The sequence below is a fragment of the Nicrophorus vespilloides genome, unplaced genomic scaffold, assembly GCF_001412225.1.
Source record: "Nicrophorus vespilloides isolate i.1.1-1 unplaced genomic scaffold, Nicve_v1.0, whole genome shotgun sequence".
NCBI classification, from domain to species: Eukaryota; Metazoa; Arthropoda; class Insecta; order Coleoptera; family Silphidae; genus Nicrophorus; species Nicrophorus vespilloides.
The window spans coordinates 132,724-153,531 of record NW_017095743.1 but is presented as its reverse complement, the minus strand read 5'-3'; the positions used below and the strand labels follow the sequence as shown (position 1 = coordinate 153,531).

General features: G+C 32.9%; 3 protein-coding genes across 8 annotated transcripts in view; 2 read left to right on the top strand and 1 right to left on the bottom strand.

Annotated features, from left to right (window-relative positions):
• The window catches only part of LOC108562054 (multidrug resistance-associated protein 7), a 7,885-nt gene extending 883 nt beyond the window's left edge, over positions 1–7,002 (bottom strand). Inside the window, exons 1-15 of the mRNA XM_017920244.1 lie at positions 6,825–7,002; positions 4,464–5,096; positions 4,108–4,387; positions 3,783–4,049; positions 3,506–3,729; positions 3,169–3,406; positions 2,762–3,030; positions 2,436–2,708; positions 2,255–2,372; positions 1,763–2,191; positions 1,198–1,712; positions 1,008–1,140; positions 728–901; positions 336–542; positions 46–268 (exon numbers count right to left, since the gene is read on the bottom strand). Of these exons, the coding sequence (XP_017775733.1) occupies positions 46–268; positions 336–542; positions 728–901; positions 1,008–1,140; positions 1,198–1,712; positions 1,763–2,191; positions 2,255–2,372; positions 2,436–2,708; positions 2,762–3,030; positions 3,169–3,406; positions 3,506–3,729; positions 3,783–4,049; positions 4,108–4,387; positions 4,464–5,093 (3,980 nt within the window). The 5' untranslated portion in view covers positions 5,094–5,096; positions 6,825–7,002. The remainder of the gene's footprint in view (positions 1–45; positions 269–335; positions 543–727; positions 902–1,007; positions 1,141–1,197; positions 1,713–1,762; positions 2,192–2,254; positions 2,373–2,435; positions 2,709–2,761; positions 3,031–3,168; positions 3,407–3,505; positions 3,730–3,782; positions 4,050–4,107; positions 4,388–4,463; positions 5,097–6,824) is intronic.
• Positions 6,582–8,228, top strand: LOC108562062 (coiled-coil domain-containing protein 97). 3 transcript variants are annotated; one of them, XM_017920265.1, is made up of 2 exons: positions 6,582–6,717; positions 7,009–8,228. In XM_017920265.1, exon 2 carries the CDS (start codon positions 7,120–7,122, stop codon positions 8,104–8,106), a length of 987 nt encoding a protein of 328 aa, XP_017775754.1. In that variant the 5' UTR covers positions 6,582–6,717; positions 7,009–7,119; the 3' UTR covers positions 8,107–8,228. The 3 variants fall into 3 exon arrangements, with proteins under 3 accessions (XP_017775754.1, XP_017775746.1, XP_017775762.1); XM_017920257.1 differs by lacking the exon at positions 6,582–6,717 and adding an exon at positions 6,724–6,885; XM_017920273.1 differs by lacking the exon at positions 6,582–6,717 and adding an exon at positions 6,739–6,812.
• A 1,159-nt stretch (positions 8,229–9,387) lies between these two features.
• LOC108561955 lies at positions 9,388–20,316 on the top strand. 4 transcript variants are annotated; one of them, XM_017920121.1, is made up of 3 exons: positions 9,388–9,516; positions 18,217–18,334; positions 18,759–20,316. In XM_017920121.1, the coding sequence occupies exons 1-3, from the start codon at positions 9,511–9,513 to the stop codon at positions 20,264–20,266; spliced, it is 1,632 nt and encodes a 543-aa protein (XP_017775610.1). In that variant the 5' UTR covers positions 9,388–9,510; the 3' UTR covers positions 20,267–20,316. The 4 variants fall into 4 exon arrangements, with proteins under 4 accessions (XP_017775610.1, XP_017775602.1, XP_017775618.1 ...); XM_017920113.1 differs by lacking the exon at positions 9,388–9,516 and adding an exon at positions 11,989–12,097; XM_017920129.1 differs by lacking the exon at positions 9,388–9,516 and adding an exon at positions 12,113–12,420.
• The last annotated feature ends 492 nt before the right edge of the window (positions 20,317–20,808 follow it).

Below are 20,808 nucleotides of genomic sequence, written 5' to 3'. Positions count from 1 at the left end.
TATATAGAATATGCGCTGGAACAAAAAGCTTATTAATTGAAGTACCTATATTTCAAGACGACGTTGTTAAAGCTGATTACGCCTTGAGAGGGCCACGCGTACGGAGGCACCATTATGAAAGAGCTCTTTTCAGGTGTCACCTCGTCGACATATTGATTCACCCTTTCAACAGCGATCATTTCCCTCTCAGTTTCCGTAAAAGCATTCACCACACCTCCCAGCAGCCCAGTCACCGATAACGCGTACGAAATTGCGAGTCCCACGAGCCCTAAGTTATAACCACATTTATAACACAAGAGAAAAGAGAAAATAATAATAAAAATAGGGGAAATTACCGGGATCTGCGAGGTCGAACTGGTGTTGTATAACAGCCAAAAGCCCCACGCCGGTTACCATTGCAACCCCTATGAATTGCAATCGCAAACCGAGCCACTGGGCCGCCGCTTGACTTGCAAATTGCGCTTTCTGATTCACTTCCACGTTCTCCTCGTTGTCCCTTTTGAACCTTCTCATTGTTCGGAACGCTCGGATCGTCGATAAACCTTTTGTAACAGAACACATTCATCAAAGAATCTCACTTAATTTAGGCAATACCTGCACGAATTCCGCCCACCTTAATTTATGATAAAATATTATCAAAGTTTATGAATTTCAAGCGGAACATTTTTTTGTCATTGCAAATTTACGAAAGAGAACGTTTTTAGATAAAACTAAAGTCGACAATTACCTTGTAATGATTCATTGAAGTGGTTATACACTGGAGATAATGTAACACTGGAAAGTCGTTTCAATTCCCTGGACGTAAGTCGGTAACGGCTTTGTAACCAGCTGTAAATGGGAATAAGTGGAACTAATACTAAAGTTAGCCAGGGCAAACCATAAATGGTAATAATGACGGCGCCTGAAAATAATTTATAATATATTAGAATACAAAATGTTAATTTATTAATTTTACTAAAATATTGTTAATAGAAAATAATTATTATAATTAAAAATACGTTACTTACCCAAAAGTCCAAAGAATTGTGCCATAAGAATGTTAATAATAAATGGTAAGGAATCGTCGACTGTATAAGTATCACTTGAAAACCTATTTAATATTCTGCCGATGGGTGTAAAATCAAAGAATGTTACTTTTGACTGAAAGAACAGAGAATTATCAATGTAATAATGAAGTAATGGAAGTAAAAGCGTTACCTTCATAATGCTTTTAAGGAGTTGCTTATGAATTTTAGTGGCAGCTTGAACTCCGCCGTATGCGAACAAGAATGCCCTTAGCAAGCTGAAAATGGAATTCAGTAAGACGAATAAACAATAAATCAATAAATAATCCCATGTCGTGTAACCGATGTCCGGCGTTGGAGCGTAGTAAACAATTCTAGTATTGTTATCGTTGTGAGATTCGTTCGCATTGGAGTTTGTTACCCAAAAGGATAGCCACAGGTCGGTCGAATTTCTGGATGTTTGCATGAGAAGGATCGTCAGTAGAATCGCGAAACTCAACAGATGTCCAACGGCTTTCCAATAAGAACCGTAGACACTCGCCCGCACAGTTCCAGTTTCGCGCGATTCCTCATTTAAAATGCTGTCCATGTCCGGACTGCTATCCGTCCTTATGCTCTCCGTGAATACAGAGCTTGTCTGCAGGCTGTCCTCTAATTCTAAATCAACGTGCATCAAATCCATATCATCCAGTATCTCCTCCGGTCTACCTGCATCCACTTAATTCAATTATCCTGCAAACTACTTTTCATACATTTACCTTCTTTTACGATAGTGCCGTTTTCCATTACTAAGATTCGATCCGCGTAGCTCAAGAAATTCACATGGTGGCTGCACAGGATCACGGTTTTATTTCTGTTCTTCAAAAGTCCCACAATACAATGCTGAAATATGTGTTTGGCGACTTTTACGTCGACTGCGGAAATGATATCATCAAGTAAATAAATCGGTTTGTCCTGGTATACGGCTCTGGCTAAAGAAACCCTCGCCTTCTGTCCCCCTGACAAAGTCATGCCACCGTCTCCGACCCCGGTCAAATCGCCGCCAGGCAAACTTTTCAAATCCTCAAACAGTCCGCACGCATGCAATACGCTCGTATACTTAGACTCATCATAATTCCTACCAAACAGTATATTATCTCTTAATGTACCCCTTTGCAACCACGCCTGTTGCGCAACATAACCGAAACCTGTAATTATTATAACGTTAATTGATATTTATAAAGAAACGAAAACCGAACTGAATTATTGACCTAACTCTAAATCGGCTACAGCGACTTGTCCGCCTTGAATTGTCAATTCAGCCAATATAGCGTTTAATACAGAAGACTTCCCACTGCCGACGGTCCCTATTATCCCAACAAACTCGCCCTTAGGAACACAGAACAAATATTTTTACTCTACAAAAGATTAATAAATTCTTCGAATACTCACCTTTCTAATGCAAACATTAATTTCGCGTAAATAAAAATCAGACGGGGTGAGTTCTTCTGGCTGGGATTCCGAACCCTCCAAGGTTTTAGACGACTTTTTGCCGACGCCCTTGTCTTTCACATTCCTCCGGCGTGAGGTACTGTGCAACCGAGTCCTCTCCTCTGCCGTCAACAATTTCCCCCAATTGAATTCTCCGCCTTTGATCACCAAACCGTAATTAGATTCAGAAATGACACTCGCGTCATAATACTGGTCCATGTCTAAATTGGGCAACTGAAAACCGAACGGTTGAGTCTAATTGATTAGAAACTAATGACTTTTCTCACATCTAATAACCGTTGTATACGTTTCACCGAGACCCAAGCCTCCACGACACCGTTTAGGACCCATGCGAATGCATTCAAAGGACTGATCAGCATATTTAGAAGAGCTATAGTTGTGAATACAGTGGAGGCGGTTAATTTATTGCCCAGAGCTACATAAGTGCCGATCGTCAAGACTGAAATCAGTACAGGAGTTGTTGCCCAGAAATACACACATAAAGCGTCCAAATATTTGCGGCCCTTCAGGTATTTCACTTCAGCATTTCTTATTTCTAAAATAAAGTTTATTCTTTTAATTATATAAATAAGTAATATTGAAGAGAAGTGAAAAATCACAACTTAAATTTATATTTTTATATTATATAATACTTGAAGATATGAAATAAGAATAGCGTTGAAGGTTTACGTACTTGAGATGAGTTTAATAAAGTGAGTTTCCCATACGTGGACTTTAATGCTCCGGATTCCCCTCAATATTTCAGTCATCATTTTTACCCTGTTATCTTTCTGCTCCATCATTTTCGTGCTGAGATTGCCGATTATATTAGCTATAACTTTATTGATGGGTATCAGAAGGATACTAAATCCTACACCGGCTAAAAAGGCAATTCCTACTTGATTGTATAACAAGAACAGAGTAACGGCAATCTACAAAATAAAAGTTAAAAATAATATTCGGACATGCGAAAAGTGTTTCTTGTGATATAATGTATATATATTTAGTAGGTAATAAATTATGATGCTTGCCTGAAACGGGATACTCCATAAAGCATGAAAACTGGGACACGCATTCACGACTCGGTCCGTGTCAGTTGACATGAAATTAACAATCTCCCCGTCGGAAAACGCTGATTTCAATACGGTCCCCCCTACGGATAATGTCTTCTTGTAAATGGTGGTTACCAAAGCGGCGCGAATTTTAAGACCCACCATGGACATTAAGAAATTAAAATGCGCATTACAAAGGGCCCCTAAAAATAGAACACGTTTTCTCTCTCGTGGAAGCAACGACGTATTTTAATACCTAATAGCGTGGTAAGACATAAGCCTGCAGCGTAAGCGTAACCCAGATTCACATCTTGCGCTTTGTCTTCTATGAAACTGACTAACTTATAAAGAAGCATAGGCCCGGCGAAGCCGGCACAGTCAGCAGTTAGTTTCAGTAGTCCAATTCCATAGAACTGAAACCAGAAGCAATTGTGCAGCGCCCGAATTAAGGACACGTTGGTTTGTTCTGCCTGCATAAAGGATACATCAGGCAATGAGCTGGAATTGGAATTCGAAGAGTGCTCTAAAAGAAAATGTCCTCTGTAAACGCATCGCTTGATTTCCATATTCACCATCCTCACCGTGGACATTACCGTTGCTCTGCTTTCCTATCAAAGCATCATCCAATTTCCTACTCAGGGTGGTTGAGTTCAAATTATCTGGAAGATCGAATAAATCATCGGGGTGCAATAATTTCCCTTCGGCTCCCTTTTTCATTAAGGGATTAACCCAATAGAACAGAACTTTCGAAAGCCACGGAATATCTTCCATGCCGACTCCAAGATAATTCGGATCCTGTTCCTCAGAGAATCTGCTGAACGCATTTCCGGAATTCGTAAGTAAATTCTGGCGTTCCCCGTCCTGAATTCAATATAAAATTTTAATAAAAAAAAAAACATGCTCAACAGTCTCATCCCCCTTTCAAACATCGACTCACATGAAACCGTTCGTAAGTGACGTAAACCGTATCTCCGTCGTTCGGTATTAGAGTTAATCCGTAGAAGATATGAAAGATGACGTGAACTATGCTGAAGCCATAATAAACTAAGATCTTACGATCAGATTCATCCCTCATCCCATATAAGATCATATTCGATCGTAAAGAAATTGCGCTGCATGCGGCAAGCATCGTCCATAAGACCACAACAAACACGGGTCCTCGGGCGCTCCTTCCCAATCTCCTTCGCAAAGCAAGGCTATATCCCAAGTGACACAGCCAAGCCAAACATTGCACAATTGAGAGCACATAAAACATCGCGTTCATGTCTCCATCACTTTCGAGCGAAAAGTACACCTGCAGGATTGGCAGAAATGCAAACATCGACGCGATAATACATCGGATATTGATTGCCGCCAACTGATGTCTGCCTCTAATAACAAATTCCACTTGTCTACCGGTATAATACGCAGACACCACAGAAAGGACCGCAAGGACCGGAAGCTGTAAACAGAGCTGCTCAAAACAAATGCCCAAATCATGGGTCTTTTGTGACCACAACTGGAAGCCCTCAGGCCCACACAAATCTTCCCAGTACCACTGCATTTCATTCAACGAAGTGTTCTCCATTATCTGAAATAAAAACAAAAACTTTCAATACTAAAGTATAATGAAATAACTTGAAAACAAAAATAAGTGTTTTCAAAATAACAATCTATTAATTCCAAAACATGATCAACAACAACAACAAATATAGCATTTACATAATAAATAAAAAAATATCGAGAATAATAATTATGCTAAGTTCGCATTAAATTCGATATGAAATTGAGTGACTTCCATCACGTATAGATTAGCACGCTCTGGAGTGGCTCTGATAAAATCAAGTTTATGATGGAGATTCGTATGAAAACTTCCTCTAGATGTTACTTATTGTTATTTCCATAATTTCAACCATACTTTATTTCCTTTTTCACGAACGATAATTATTTCAATGGTACAACAAATCAAAAGTGAACCACGCCGTGAAGTAGTCATTAATTTTGGATTACCGAATGCCTAACGAAGGTCATTCATAACGTTCGCCCCCTCCGATGGATATTTGTGCTTTAAATATAAGGGGGAAATACCATGGACGGCGGCAAAAAAGAAGTGCACTTATTGCTATGAATAATAAAAATTACTTTTCATAAGGATAATCCGCAACATGCATCAACTTTTCATCACAGATTGAAAGCCAGGGTGCACGCACAATGGCGATACTAAGTTTCCCCAAGATTGATATTTGGGGTTGCAAAGAAACTAAGATTATTGGATCCAATCAAATCACAATAGAGATGATAAATCCCATAATGCGTATCTGTCATGTAGTATGAAAATAATGATTGCAATAAACTCAATTCATAACTGTATTCTGGTTTACCTAAATAACAATAATCTTAAGATATTTGGAATTACGTCTGTCTATGTACTTAAAAGTTATTTTTTTCATTCAAAGTTCATTTTAATTGATATTAACTGAATAAATCGAATAATTATAATATTTTTTTTATTTACAATTTATCACAAAACTCAATAAATAAACATACCATTTATCTAATTAAATCTATGTGATAAGTCTAGAATATTGCACTTCTTAAGTCTATATGTTTGTGTTGGATTTACTACTAAATTTTCAGCTACTTTATTTGGGTGTGAAGTCATAGAAATAATAATTTAGTTGTGATAAATGAAATTAATTATTTTTGATATAATTACATCTCATAGAAAGTATACATAAATAACTTGAACTAATTTGTATTAATTATTTCCGTATTTAAGATAAATGATTATTTATAAACCTATAATTAAAAATACATGGGAAAAAAATATTAGTGACTGTGACAAATAGATGTCGCTTTTCTATACAACTTTTATATGGTTTTTAATTTACTTTTTATAACTATTTTTATATTAAAATATATAATTTTATGTAAATATTTCATGTTTAAATAATTGCATATTATATATTATAATAATAACATTAAATTTAATTATTTTCAGAGCATTGCATAATTTGACATGGATAAAAATTATTATTTTTTGCAAAAGTTTAAGAACAAAGAGTTCTATTGAAAGTAATTGCAGATATGACTAATAATTTAATCATTGTTTATCGTAAGTAATTGGAATGAAACTAAATGCTACATAAACATGTTATGATGACATCTGTACCAAATCTTTCGAAACACCGGAAAGTGTTGTGTACGTTCAGGTATTAGTTTATATTCATTTTATAATTAAATTAATACCAATTATTAAAAAGTTACTGAACACTTGGCGAGGTATTATTTAAAGTGCGCTTATCAGGTGATTAATTACCTTATTATTTGATACTAGCAAGCTGTTGTAATCCAATATTATAAGACTAGTCGAGGTTTGGGTAAGTCACAGTTTGCTTTCACGTAAAGCTACATTTTGATAGACTTCTTGAAATAAACCGTGCAATTAGTTTCTTACAACTGAATCACTTTACTGTGGAACTATAAGACTTATATTGTTTTAGGTTAGAAAAAATATTATTGTCACAGCTGATAAAAGCAACTAAGATTGGAACGGGATCCGGTTGACTTGAAGGTTTGGCTTTACACCTATAGATGTCTCGAGTGGTATAGAGATGGAACTGGAAATGTTATTGGAACATCTCATTGAACAACCGGAAATTGAATTTAAAAGTCAACAACGAGATGAAGAAGAGTTAAGCTATGAAGAAAAGCGTGGATTAGCTCTAGATATATTGAATGCAAACAAATACGTATTTTTGAATAGATTCGGGAAGTTCTTGAAGGTCGAACATCTGAAATACTTTGAACAGTTTGTTGATGAGACTGACCTCGGGAAGGAACTTAAATTGCTTCTCGATAATATTGTAAATACAATCAAAAAGAATATGAGGATTAAACGGAATAGACGATTCGAAGCTTTGAAGCTTTTGATCAAGGGTGAAATGTATTTCTCGGATTCAGAAATGATGAAGCGGAATCCTTTGCTTTACGATCAACTGATTGGAAAGTATTTGACTGATGAGGAAATTAGGAATAGGGACAGAGCAAGCGGACAATCGACTTTGGTGGGAATTTTAATGGAAGGCATCGAAAGAGATAACGCGCGTGACATGAAACAGCTGCAAGCTGAAGCCGAGGATGATGCGATGGAGGAAGAAGACAGTTCCGATGACGAAGAAGTCATCGCAGCTAAAGCCACCTCTTCTAAATGGGGAGTATGCAGAGACATGGCTGATAAGAGAATTAACAAGAACGAGTTTTACCGAAAACAAAATAACTGCTCCATTACCGCTAACGAGAGAAATTTACTCAGGGAAGAGTTTATTACATTCATGCATCAAAGTTTTCTGGATGGTCTGGACGACTTTAATTATGCAGCGGTGGACGATAACGATCAATATGATAATATTGATATCGTCACTCATGATGCTGAAGATAAATATTTCGATTCGGAGGAACCCGATGAACTTAATATGGAAATCGAAGATAACAATGGAAAAGGGCAAACTTCATCAGAGGACGAGTTGGATACTTACATGAATGCCTTAAAGAATCATCCTGCAATTAACGTGTTATCACAACAACTACAAAAATTATAAAAAAAAATATTTGTTCGTACAAATAAAATTATTCATTATTAAGTATTTCGTTTATAGCTTAGTATAGTTTAAGTGTAAGTGAATCAAAATTTAATTAGGTCGATGACACTAAATAATAAATCAAAAAAAAATTGTGTGGTTCGTGCATATTTTTATTAATGAACGAACGAATCGAGCGCAAATAAAATTATGAAAGTAAAGTTCTGAAACTGGAAATAGATAAACGGCACGTGATAAAATGTACTATTGAATGGACATACATATTATTCTACTTTGAAAGTTGCGCTACTCGCCTGTATCGATTCAGTTTCTCTTCTTTTTCAGATATTATTTCTTGCTCGAAATGCACAAATCTGAATTGGAATACGACGACTCCAATGTGTATAGATATTATTGGACATTTGTAATCTGCTCGTTGAGCGACAGTCCTTTCTATTCCTAGAACCCGATTGAATGTAAAATATCAAAATTGCAACACATCGTGTTATATAAAATGGACGAGTCTCGTGAATATCAATAGATGTTTTGTAGAAATTTTACAATTCCAATAAACAAACAACAAGATTACCTCCTCAACAAAATATATTAACAAAATATATCAACAAAAATAATCAAATTTCAAGTTTAAATATTTCTCTATCTATCTAGAATATAAAAAATAATAAAATTAAGGTTTTCACTTTTAATTATATTTACTTTAATTATATTTTTAATAATATTGTCATGATGAACAATTTTGGATTTACAACTTATAAATATGAATGGATAAACTTTATATTTCAGTGCTGCTGTTATTTGCATGAATAAAACACATTAAATCTCAAAACATCAAATAATGTATTTCTGTAATAATGCTATTAATTGTACTATAGTGATAATTATATGTAGATTTTATATTAATTATATAGTTATAAATGTATTGACTTAATATGGTTCATGCAAAATGTATAGTTTAACTAAAATAAAGTTTAATTATTTTGTTCTTAATTTTCATTTAATATTGCATTTTTTTATATTACAAACAATATAAAAATATATATTTACAATAATACATATTTATTTGTATTAAATCAATTGATGTTAATAAAATAAAGAAGAAATGGTTTGCAAATAATGAATATAATTTAATTGTATTTTATAAAAACTAACATTTTCATCACGCACGCTTTTATGCAATAGAGAGTGAACGTAAATTTAATGCAAATTCGGCGTATACACTGTGGAGTATAAAAAATATCACCAACGACAGCTGTTAAAGTTCATTCTACGCCCATACTTCAACCGATACAATTCCTGTTGCGTGTGCTTCTTGAGCTATGACTGAAATTTATTGAAAGCGTTCCAAATTTCCGTGCGTTCTTTTCATTGGATATATTATATACAATTATTTACACCATATCCCTAATGATGGTAAGTCTTATTTTTATCTTTACAAATAATTATTTAATAAATTTTCTCTTTAAAACTTCTTATTTATTTCTATTTAACGTTCATATTTCATGCAGTTATATAAATCAAAGATGTTGATTTTTCAAAATATTCAATCTGTTATTATTTTTTTTGTATACATAGTTTTAAGAATAGATTCAATTTGTATTAATGTTTCGATCTTTCATGTGTTTGCTGAAAAATAATGTTAATATCATGCGTTTATTTACGTAAATTGTGCTTTATGCTCAATCTGTATGAATTACTGCAACATAATTATTATAATTTCATTCAATTGCTTAATATATAATAACTTCGTTGATTAAAATTATAAGAAATGTATAAAAAAATTATATAAAATGTAACAGAAATAATTTTTACTTATTATAATAATAAAAATGAAAGCTTAGAAACTTAATATTTTATAAATTATTTCCACAAACTTAAATTTTGAATACTATTAGCGTCATATTAACAAGTTTCTGAAATCTATATAAATACCTATAACCTAGTTTCATAGTATTAAAACAAACGTTCGTAAATTTACAAAAAATACAAATTGATGGCATATTTTCTAATGTTTCCAACGTCAATTAGTACATATTTAAATGAATTATCTTTTAATTATAAAGCAACTATTTCACTCTCTACATTAATTACAAATTTATTCTAAATATTTATATGTAAATTGATCTCGTGATCTGATATCAAACGTCTGTACTTCATGAATACAACATATATTTGGTTTCTATTAGTGACCATGTATTTATCTTAATTAGGTCTACTGGATTTATGTACCTGTTCAATTTAATTAATTTAATTATAATACATATTGGACTGAATATGTATTTTTTTAATATACAATACAGTTTATTTAACTTCTAATAAATATTAACTACAGAACAGTTGACAAGTCTATGTGCATTAATAAACAATTGTTATTGCAACAATTATATAAGTAATTGCAACAAACCATTGAAAAGTGTAGATTATAACAAAATTTCAATTAAGTAATGAAAACATTAACATTTCGAAAACATAATTTTACACGGTTATTATTAATTTGACTCATTATGAATAATTAGCATGGTTATGAAAGTGACGCAGCAATTGTTTAATTGTACGAGTTAAAATGTGAAATTACAGGTCGCGTATCGAATGTAATTAATATTTAATAGAATTAATCGATGGGCATTGTCTGCGGCCACAAAACCTGCCGAAAAAAGAAATATTGACCTATTCTAAACGATATTAATAATTCCGTATTCGTATTAGCGATGTGCCGACTGGAATACTGACTGACTTGTTGTCTCTCGCCCACTTTCACCGAAGCCGATGCTCTCCACCACTGTTTTCTAACCCATCCATATTACCGCCTATCATTTCGACTGGACGTCCGTCCGGAAATTTATACGCGCGCGTATTTGCATTTCGTTTCGGAAACTCGAAAATCATTTCTTCTTCTTTCGTTCTTTCTTTCTTTGTAGTGAAATCCAGCTCGGAGCGCATTCCTTGTTTTCACTTCGTCCACACACAAACGAAATAACAATGAACGCATATGGGATTCTACGTGACGTCCAGGAAATGCCTTAACGGTAACTGCATTTGGCGATAACTCAGATGCATCGCTGTATACAAATTAGTATTAGCGTTTGTGGATTAGGTGAATAAATAATCGATTGCCTGCAGATATTTTCCTAAATCTATTTACAACGCGCACGCAATTGATATTAATTCTATACGTCAATTGCTTAATAGATTTCGCTAATTTATTGTTCCATTATTATACAATGACTGACATTTATAAACATTATAATGGACCACGAAAAATTGAAGTAATTCTCATTAAAAATTATCATAAAAGAGACACTACAAATCATTGATTAGTCACGACTTTTAAACTATAATCAAATAAATCATTTTGTGACATTTTTTAATTGATTTAAACAATGAAACCAGTTAGTTATTGATAATTTAACTATTTGCAGACGACCGGCGGATATATTCGCCATATCCGTAAAGACCAAAAATATGTTTATATTGTACTTATCCAGTCCAGTTCATTAATGAGAATTTTATAAATAATCCTATATTAATTTCTTTTCATAAAAATGATACATATACAATAATATATTATAGTTATGATAGAACTAGTTCAATAACAAGGAAAATCTATAAATATATTAGTACTAGTAATTATATCTATTCATAATATTCATACTTGAGACAATATTAAGTTGTTTAACTTTCGTTTGTTATTTATTATTATATATTTGTTATACGGCAGACTACGTTCAGAAAATAAGAAATAACGATTATTACATTAAATTTGATAGATTAAAAAAAATATGTTAATGAATATGAAGTTATAGTGATAGTTATTATGTATGTTAGTTGTTTTGAGGCTGTTCGATAATATATAATAGGCGATTAGTCAGTCGATGGTATCAATGAATGGGGATAGCGCGGAGAAAATAAAGAAAAGTCAAAGAGGGGGCCATGTCGTCAAGCATACTACTCTTTATATGATCAGTCTACAGGCAGTCTCCTTTATATGAGGAAGGTAATAATCGAATAATTAACAGTTCCATTAGTGCTGTCAACGAGTTTAATTAACAAAAACCGAACAGAGGGAAAGAAACAGTGGATCCCTGCAATTAAATTGAACAAACGAAAAAAAATAAAATTAAAATAAATTACAAAATAAAAGCAAGTACATACAAACGAGCAAAAGAAATATTCCGAGTGATTGTGCATTTGGGTTTACGATGTGTTTTCATTCGTTGAACAATCTATATACAGATCGATAATTAGTGGATTACCATTTCTCTTGCACTGCGTTTGATCCATTTAATCAATCTCTTGATAATACATAAGTAAACCTAGGTAAGTCGCATTTACTTAATTATGTTTATTATAAATTAGATTTTTTATAACAATTAACGTTAAATTAAAACAAAAAATAAACATTGGAAGTTATTTATACTAACAAATGTATACAAATTTTATGATTAATTTTCTTTACTATGTAAACACATTCGTTATCATGTTTAATACATTAGTTCTGTATATAATATACATTACATACAATATTTCTATAATTATCAATCAAGAAAATACGTTATAATTTAATTTGTATCAAAAAATGATAATTTTTTAATTGCAATTAATGTATAAAAAGTTCAACTTTTAGGTTGATTATTTATATAAGAAAATTATGAAATTCGACTGCTGGTAACAGTTTGAATAATAAATAAACATATTAGGTTAAATGAAAAAAAAAAATTAACAAGCTATGATTTTGAAGTGAAATTTAAGCTTATTTTCAAATGGTAGAAGAAAAAAAGAATACGCATTTTGTTAAGAATATGTTAGAAAACTATAATCAAATTGAAATTGTTTCAAAAGAGTTATTAATATAATTGTAATATAATAAGTACGATGAATTAAATGCTCGGTTAAGCGACTAACCCAACCGAAAATTTCCAATATTCCGCATTGTCTGAAACCGGACTAATCGAGTACTTTGCAATCGTATAAAAATAAACAGAACAAAAAGAGTTTTTAAGAAGAAAATACAAAATAAATTTGTGTAATAATTTTCTATAAATCATTTTCTCAATTCAAATTTGGTTTGATTTGGAAATTTTTAAATAGTATTTATAAAGGTATTTTTTTTCAAATTATAGACAATAACAATTTAGTAATGAATTTATTTTCTTTAACAAATATATTTAATAAAGGCCTATTTCATGAGGGTCCAAAATGAATGTTTCCTCTCATTTCGTATCAAAATAGAAATGAACAAAAGGAAGTATCGCGGCACACTCAAATCGTTTGGCAATTATGGTTTTCCGATGATCATTAATTAACATACACGCATCGAATTAACATATCTCCGTTAATTAGCCGAGTGTTGTGTGTGTGTGCTATTACAACTAGGCAGCAGCATCGAGAGTGGACTAAGATCATGGGAGGAAGAACCCGTTGGAACAGATTAATATTAAATTGTAATTATGAGATGTTTAGACAGAAGCGGCGATCCCATTCAATACCTGTCAATTTTGCATTAATTATTTATAATTATTGACGATAAAACACGTGCCTTTTATCCGCTATTCTGCCAATAATAAACTTAATGGATTTACTGGTATTGGTATATCGTGAAATAAAGGCTATAAATTGTTAATTACAATGCCTCTTCTCATGTCCTTATTTTGAGGCATTGTCAATCATAAGAAACGATTACTTACATACTTCAATTCTATCTATATTCTTAGGTTTAATTTAGTTGTGTAAGTTAAGAAGTTTTCGTTTTAACTAACCAACGAACATGAAGATGCGTGGTTTTAATACTTTCTACACTCACAAATCACATAAGCTAACGTTTAGAACTACCAAATTTAAATTTAAATTACAATATTAATTGATTATTTCAGTTGCATTTTTTGCTGTTAATATGAAAGATTTCATGAAAACCTTATGATTGGTGAATAGGAAGTAAAGTAAAGTTAATTTGGGTCAGCCTCCAAAACGTTAAATATAATAATTATGAATATATTATAACGTAAATTAAAAGTAACTAATATCAGGCAATTTGAACTTCCGGAAGAGGAATGGTACGTTCTAATTTGCAAGGAAATTAATAAACGGAAGCACGTATTCTAGTTTCAATTCGATCAACGAAAAACCTAATGTTAAAAAGCGGAGAAAGTCGAAAACCAAAATCAAAAAACACTGCTGCAATAAAATTAAGCAATTAACTATAGATTATTCCAAAAAAGATTAATGAACTTTATATATTTACTCATCAATAATTGAATAAATAATAATATAATCTATTATGCATGCAAATATATAAATTTAAAAAAAAACTATTGACACCTTTTTTTGTTTCTCTCGAATTTCATTTAACGGTGAATATTCATTAATGCGAAATTATTGTAAATGATAATCGGACAAGCGAGAATTACTGCGGTGACAATTAGCAATTATCGAATAGAAATTGTAGGTTTTCGCACCGAAAAAATAATTAATCGTTTCTCTAATACGTGATAAACATAAATTAGATCCGATACATCGATAACTGTCACGATCTGTAATTATTTAATTGAAAACTGTGCCTCTCTTTTCTCTGTATCAACTTTCTGTGATTTATTATTGAATTGAATTTAAATCCATTCCGATTCGAGATTACGTGATTTATTTAAATCTCTATCTTTCTTTCTTTCTCTCGCTCGCTTAATTCGCTGATAGATCAATATCGGTTTATAGTTTCTTTAGAGGTAAACATTTTGTAACCAATAAATTATCTTAATAATTTTATTAATAATTTTACAGTAAAAGTTATTTTTAATTGAAATATTATTTTATTTTACTATTTTTGTAACATGTGATTGATCTACTGTAGATGCTAAGATAATTATTTATTTCAACTGACAGACTGAAAGATTGTCGCTTTAAATATTCTTGACAGAGCATACAAATATAGTTCGTGATCAAAAGTGATCTGTAGATAAAACAAGATGAAGTCTCTGGATGAAGAAGGACCATAATGAGATGTGAGACTTCAGGTATAAATTCAATTGGAAAGCGAGCATCCGGTTAGATAATATGGTAATTTGATGGTGTATGTAAATTAGTACAAGCACAATAATTGAAACGAGGAGTGATTGACAAATGTAAATAATGTCAGAGGACCCGAAAGTAGCATTCATCAATGGCGAGATTGTTTACACTAGTCAAGATGAAGTTAAGTTGTTGCGGTCAAAACTGCCGGTAGAGACAGTAATTTATAGTTTAAGGCCAATTGAAGCTTCCTTTGTTGTTTTATTGGCTCGTATATTATCATTAGAGCTGTAGGCGTGATTTGCTATTACAGTGATTCCATAATAAATACGTGTGCCGTTTAAAAACCGCGCGAATTGTCGGTAAGCAGTAAACAAATTCATCAACAGATTATACTTTGCGAGATGTTTCGTTGTTATGTGTGCAGTTGCAACGGCATTTATTTTCATTTGGCTCTGCTGCGTGTTTAGTAACTAGCTAGTAGCACCAGACACAATGCGAACTTTCAATCGTTTTTATTTGCCAGACATTTTCATTTGCAGCTCAAAGTAGGCTACGGCTCTAATTCATGAAACAAAAACGTAATTCCTTGATCCTAATTTCAAGAAAACATTTTTATCCTTAATCTGTACTAATTTGTACAATTTGTACTAATTTTAATCTACAAAAATCATATTAAAAACTCAAACAAACTTTTAGTTTCTTTTGAAATTTTAAAAACCAAGAGTAATATTAATATGAAGTTAATTAATCAACTTCTTATTAAAAGTTATTTTTTTTTAATTTTTTTCATATACGAATTGTATTTTTATTATAAACTTTCGCGTGAAATCAATCATGCGTATAGTATAAAAGAGCTCGACTTTGTATACAAGATTTTACAGTAATTTAAATGACTTACATAAAAGAAGTTTCATAACTATATGCTTCATATTAAAATGTTATTATGTAAAATAAAATTGGTCCACAATAGTTCCTAGTTTAAGTATTGTAAATTTTACGCTTGCGGTCGTTTAATCTTTGTTCGCCTATCAAATTATACGTAGTTAAACAATGGACTTAAACAATACAAATTGGTTAATATTTATCTCGACAACAGATTTCTATTCTTTTCATCTCTATAAACGTGTACACATAGATATATATGCTGCACATATACACAATTTTTTTTTCCATTAATATTCTTATAGTTCTTTATAGATAAGTTGATTCGCGGTCACGATTTCGTGACCGACGTGTTTCATATTTAGAAGAAGGAAAAAAAGGTATTCTCCTTCGTTGCAGCGATTTACATTTTCGTGGCGTGCAAACAACACCGGATTTTCACTGTAAAACGTAATGTTTGTTTAGATTTAAGATGTAATTACTTTGGGAAAGCTTTTGAAATGATGATAGCACAGCGAGAAGAACGAAGACATTTGTGTTATCGCAGGTAATAAAAGTTTAAATAAAAATTGTTACAGTTATTTCAAACATTAACAATAACACACAAAAAATACAATTTCACTCATCGCTTTCTGATTTTATAGACATATTTATGTAAATATAACAACAACAGTTATATAAATATTTCTTTTCACGTACTACAATTTTCATAATTGTTAGTTTCATAATTTTTTGATTAAATTATATTATTCATCATTATATACTGTATATGAATATTGTTTTTTTCTAAATCCTAATAAATATGTGTTTATTTGCGTGTAATATTAATTATGTAATGAAGATGATGAAAAGAATACAAACGGAGATGTACTTCTTCCAGTATAAAAGTCGTAATGTATTGGAGGACACGAAGTGTAAAGACATTAATAAATGGAGGTGTGCGTAGGTCATCGCGTTGCCTCGGTAATATTGGTAGATAGGGAACCTCCCAAAGAGCACTTAAAGGTGTCGTGAGAACCAGCGTAGGTGGTCATGTCATAAATAAATAAATTTGCTCCGGAGATTATTCTTTTTTTTCTTACAACGAACTCAGTCAGATATTATTCGTCCATCCATACGCAAGAAACGTACGTGATTTGTCCTATTTTTATGTTGTTTCCTCTCGACGTTGTGTAGTTTCCAAAACAATTATCCACTCATAAATTTGTACACACGTCCAAACGAATAATAAATATAAACGAATGACGGATTGTGAGATGCGTTCTTTCGAATAAAATGGTGCAATAAAATCGTATTTATTGTAAAGAAAGAAATATCATTTAAAATTGCAATTAGGAGAGAGAAATTGCGTGTAATTTACGATTTCAATCATATTTCATGATCATTGTCCCGTTCCTTCTTTTATACAACACACACACACACACAGAGACATACAAATATTTTTTTTTAATCAAATGCATTCAATGCGAAGATTGCGAGCGAACGGAAAATGCGGAATATTCCATTTATTTCAAAAAGAATACCGGCATTTTAATTGAACGGTATTTGCGAAAGAAACCAGACGTTGGTACGAGATGATATGGACAGACGAAACGAACTGAATGTAAAAATAAATATATATTCGCAAGCGTTCGTACACATGCACGAATAATTGTAGAAAGTAAATATATCGCGGATAATTATAATTTCTATTTAATTTTCTTTCTTGGTGATTATATAAACTATTATAGAACTGGTTGTATTGGAACGCAAATATACGTTTGCGAACGTAATTGGATAAATATTGAAGTGATTTCACAAGCCGGACAAGAACAAATCGTTGTATCAAATATTAATGAACGGATATTCAATTTCAGCTTAGCAAAAAAAAAATAAGAAACGACTAACTGAATAATAATACGCTGTTGAGTTTGATTAATGTATGCATAAATATTGATTGCTTAAAATTAGCGAATATCTGCAAATAAATGATAATTTCTCACGAAGCTGTGCGAGACAGAGATAAACAACTTACAGTTATTATTGAAGCAAATCATTTAGTTTTTGTTTGTTGCTTGATTAGGTTGTTGTTTTATTTATTATTTTTGGCAGCGACTTTCTCCTTTTATGTGTTGGTAATATTGCTTTTCGGCAATTATTATTTGATGTTGATTTATCCGATTCATAATTTCATTCGATTATTGCAGACAATAACTATAACATAATATTATTTCTTTCTTTCATTTGCAGAACATGAAAAGTAAAAATCGCCGATGGTTGTTTGCATGGGCAATAGCCTCATCCCTGCTTCAGATCTTACAGTGCGAACCGGTGGAAGTAAACAACGTAGTTAACAGCACGAAACATGGTAAATATACACTATAAGATGAGGAAAATACTATTTCCTATTCGAATTAACTGGAAGCAGCGGGAAGCTCCAATTTACACATTAAATATTTAAATGTATGCGAATGCGGTTGCGTAATTGATTGAACGCAGTTGTATCGCGCGAAGGCAATAAAAGTAAAACCATATGCCATATTGTGTGGCATTTTTACGCATACGAATTTCTAAATGTATTGCATTGATATGAATAGGAAAGATGCGTAGCAAGAGAAGTTGTTGATACGATTGATATATTCCGCTAAGTGCCATGAGTTTTAGTGCTCTATGGGTTAGTGTGTCAACTGCGCTTCACAATGCAACTGGAATATTACAACATCTCTTAAACATTTGTTTCTTTTATTTGATTTCTTGTTATTTACTAAAGATTACATGTTTTTTCTTTGCAGACGACTCGATAGGTACGAAAGAGGTTCGGAGCATATTTTCACCCCAAATGGATTACGAGCAGTGGACGCCCGTAGGTAGAGCCGATCCTTTCAACGACCCTACTTATGATTATGTTCCGCCAGTTTTAGAGCGTGTACATTACTGGGTCGATCCAGCGCAACGTAAACCTGATCCTCCCTTACCGGGTGAAAATCAGAAGACTGAGATCTTGGTGCTCGGAGTCAGCTCCAATAAACCAAGCAGTCCCTCGATAAACGCAGAATCAAGAAGGGATACCTACGATCCCTTCGTGAAATTCGTCGACGGGCCAAAGTTTCAAAGTACTTACCAAAGAATTTCGCGACCACATTTCCAAATGCCTTCGTATCCCTTCTTCAACTCGCCCTACCATAAAGCCAAGGGCAGTTCCGAGAGGGTGGTCTATAAAACCGAGCAAAGAGTACCATACACCATTTTAATGCCACCGCCTATACCCTCGTCAAAACCAATAACGGAGTCGTTCACAACCCCGAGCAGCACGTCATACACGATCCAAGAAGCTAACCTCATTTACCAATCGAGTACAACGAGCCAGCAGCAGCAGCAGCATGAATGGAAAGACGACAAAAATTTCTACACCGTCGCTGATTCTAGCAGCGTAGTTACTTGGAGGACTCCTCTCCCGTACGAGTTCAATGATCAAGCTGAGAAAGTGAAGAATACTACGGAAGAAATTCAAATTAGCGGACCAGATCTTATGTTCAAAGGACAAGTTTCTAATGGGGACATGGACGTATCAAGCACTTACGTCAATATTGGAAAGCCCGAAGCTCAAGTGCATTCGATTTCCGGAACTTCTGCAATGAACGTTGATCCTCCGGTTTTGACTCAAATGAAAAATCCGATAACCTTACAATCTCTTCAAACTATGCAAACAATGCAACCACCATCGATGGCAACAATAAAATCAAACTCTTTGGCCACATTATTGGAAAAGGAAATAACTCCAGCAATGATGAGTACTTACATGGCGAATATTCCCAAAGCTACAACTAAGGCGTATACAACAACAACAACCCCTATACCAAGCACAACATCAATCCATTCTTTGACAACGGATCCTTTGTTCAGACATTATAAGCAACCTTCTGAGCCGCTCAGGGGTCCAATGTATTTAATAATTCAAGGACACTCCAAGGTGAAGACATATGGACCGTCTAAACAGATGCATGGGATCAAGATACACGAGAGCAACGAGATTCCAATCAATGATTACAAAGACGCATTACAGGTGAAGCATTTGCACTCATACAAAAAGAAACCTGAAGAGACTGCACGGATCGGGAGGGCTAAGAATTTCGATACGCTCTCGCAAGCCGTCCGGACGGGTTTCGGTGCCATAGAATATGCAAATCGCGACATTCAAGAGACTGAGCTGACAGCTGGATTCGATGTAGAAGCCGCCCCCGCTTCCAGTGAAATCTATCACAAAGGAATCGTGGAAGAGGCGAAATTAAAAGAAGCTTAATCGTTTGAAGAGGAGAAGAAGAAAGAGAATACATGTGATTTCACTTTATGTTCAATTTAATAATTTATGTCAATTATTTAATAAATTTACTTTATTATCATTATTATTTATTTCTATATTTATATTATTATTATATTATGTACTTGTGTGTATGTATTATTATTATTTTTTTTTATTTTGTATTGATTTATTTGTAAACGCACTGCATTTAAAATAAATGTAATTTTTAAATTTCATTTTTCAATCGCGAACAACTTTCCAACATGTGTTCTCTCCGGTTTTCAGATTTCATTTAATTAGTTGCAATTATCACAAATATTTAATATGGAGGAAAGGCATCAATAAAACATGCAGGTACGTCCGTGAGATATTTTTATTTCGTGTCTGCTGCCTCTCTCTCTCTGTCACTCGATCTTCTTGTTCCTGTGCCGTCGTTCCTCATCCTTCATCCTTCCACTTCTTTAGTTTAGATTTTTCTTTTCCGATTTGATTTCAATTAACGCAGGATTCCAGTTGCTAATAATTATATAAAAAAAAAGAGT

Coding starts and splice junctions, on each gene's coding strand:
- LOC108562062 (XM_017920265.1), top strand. CDS start 7,120: ATGGAACTGGAAATGTTATTGGAACATCTCATTGAACAACCGGAAATT.
- LOC108561955 (XM_017920113.1), top strand. Junction 18,335..18,758: donor AGTTAACAGCACGAAACATG/GTAAATATACAC, acceptor TTTTCTTTGCAG/ACGACTCGATAGGTACGAAA.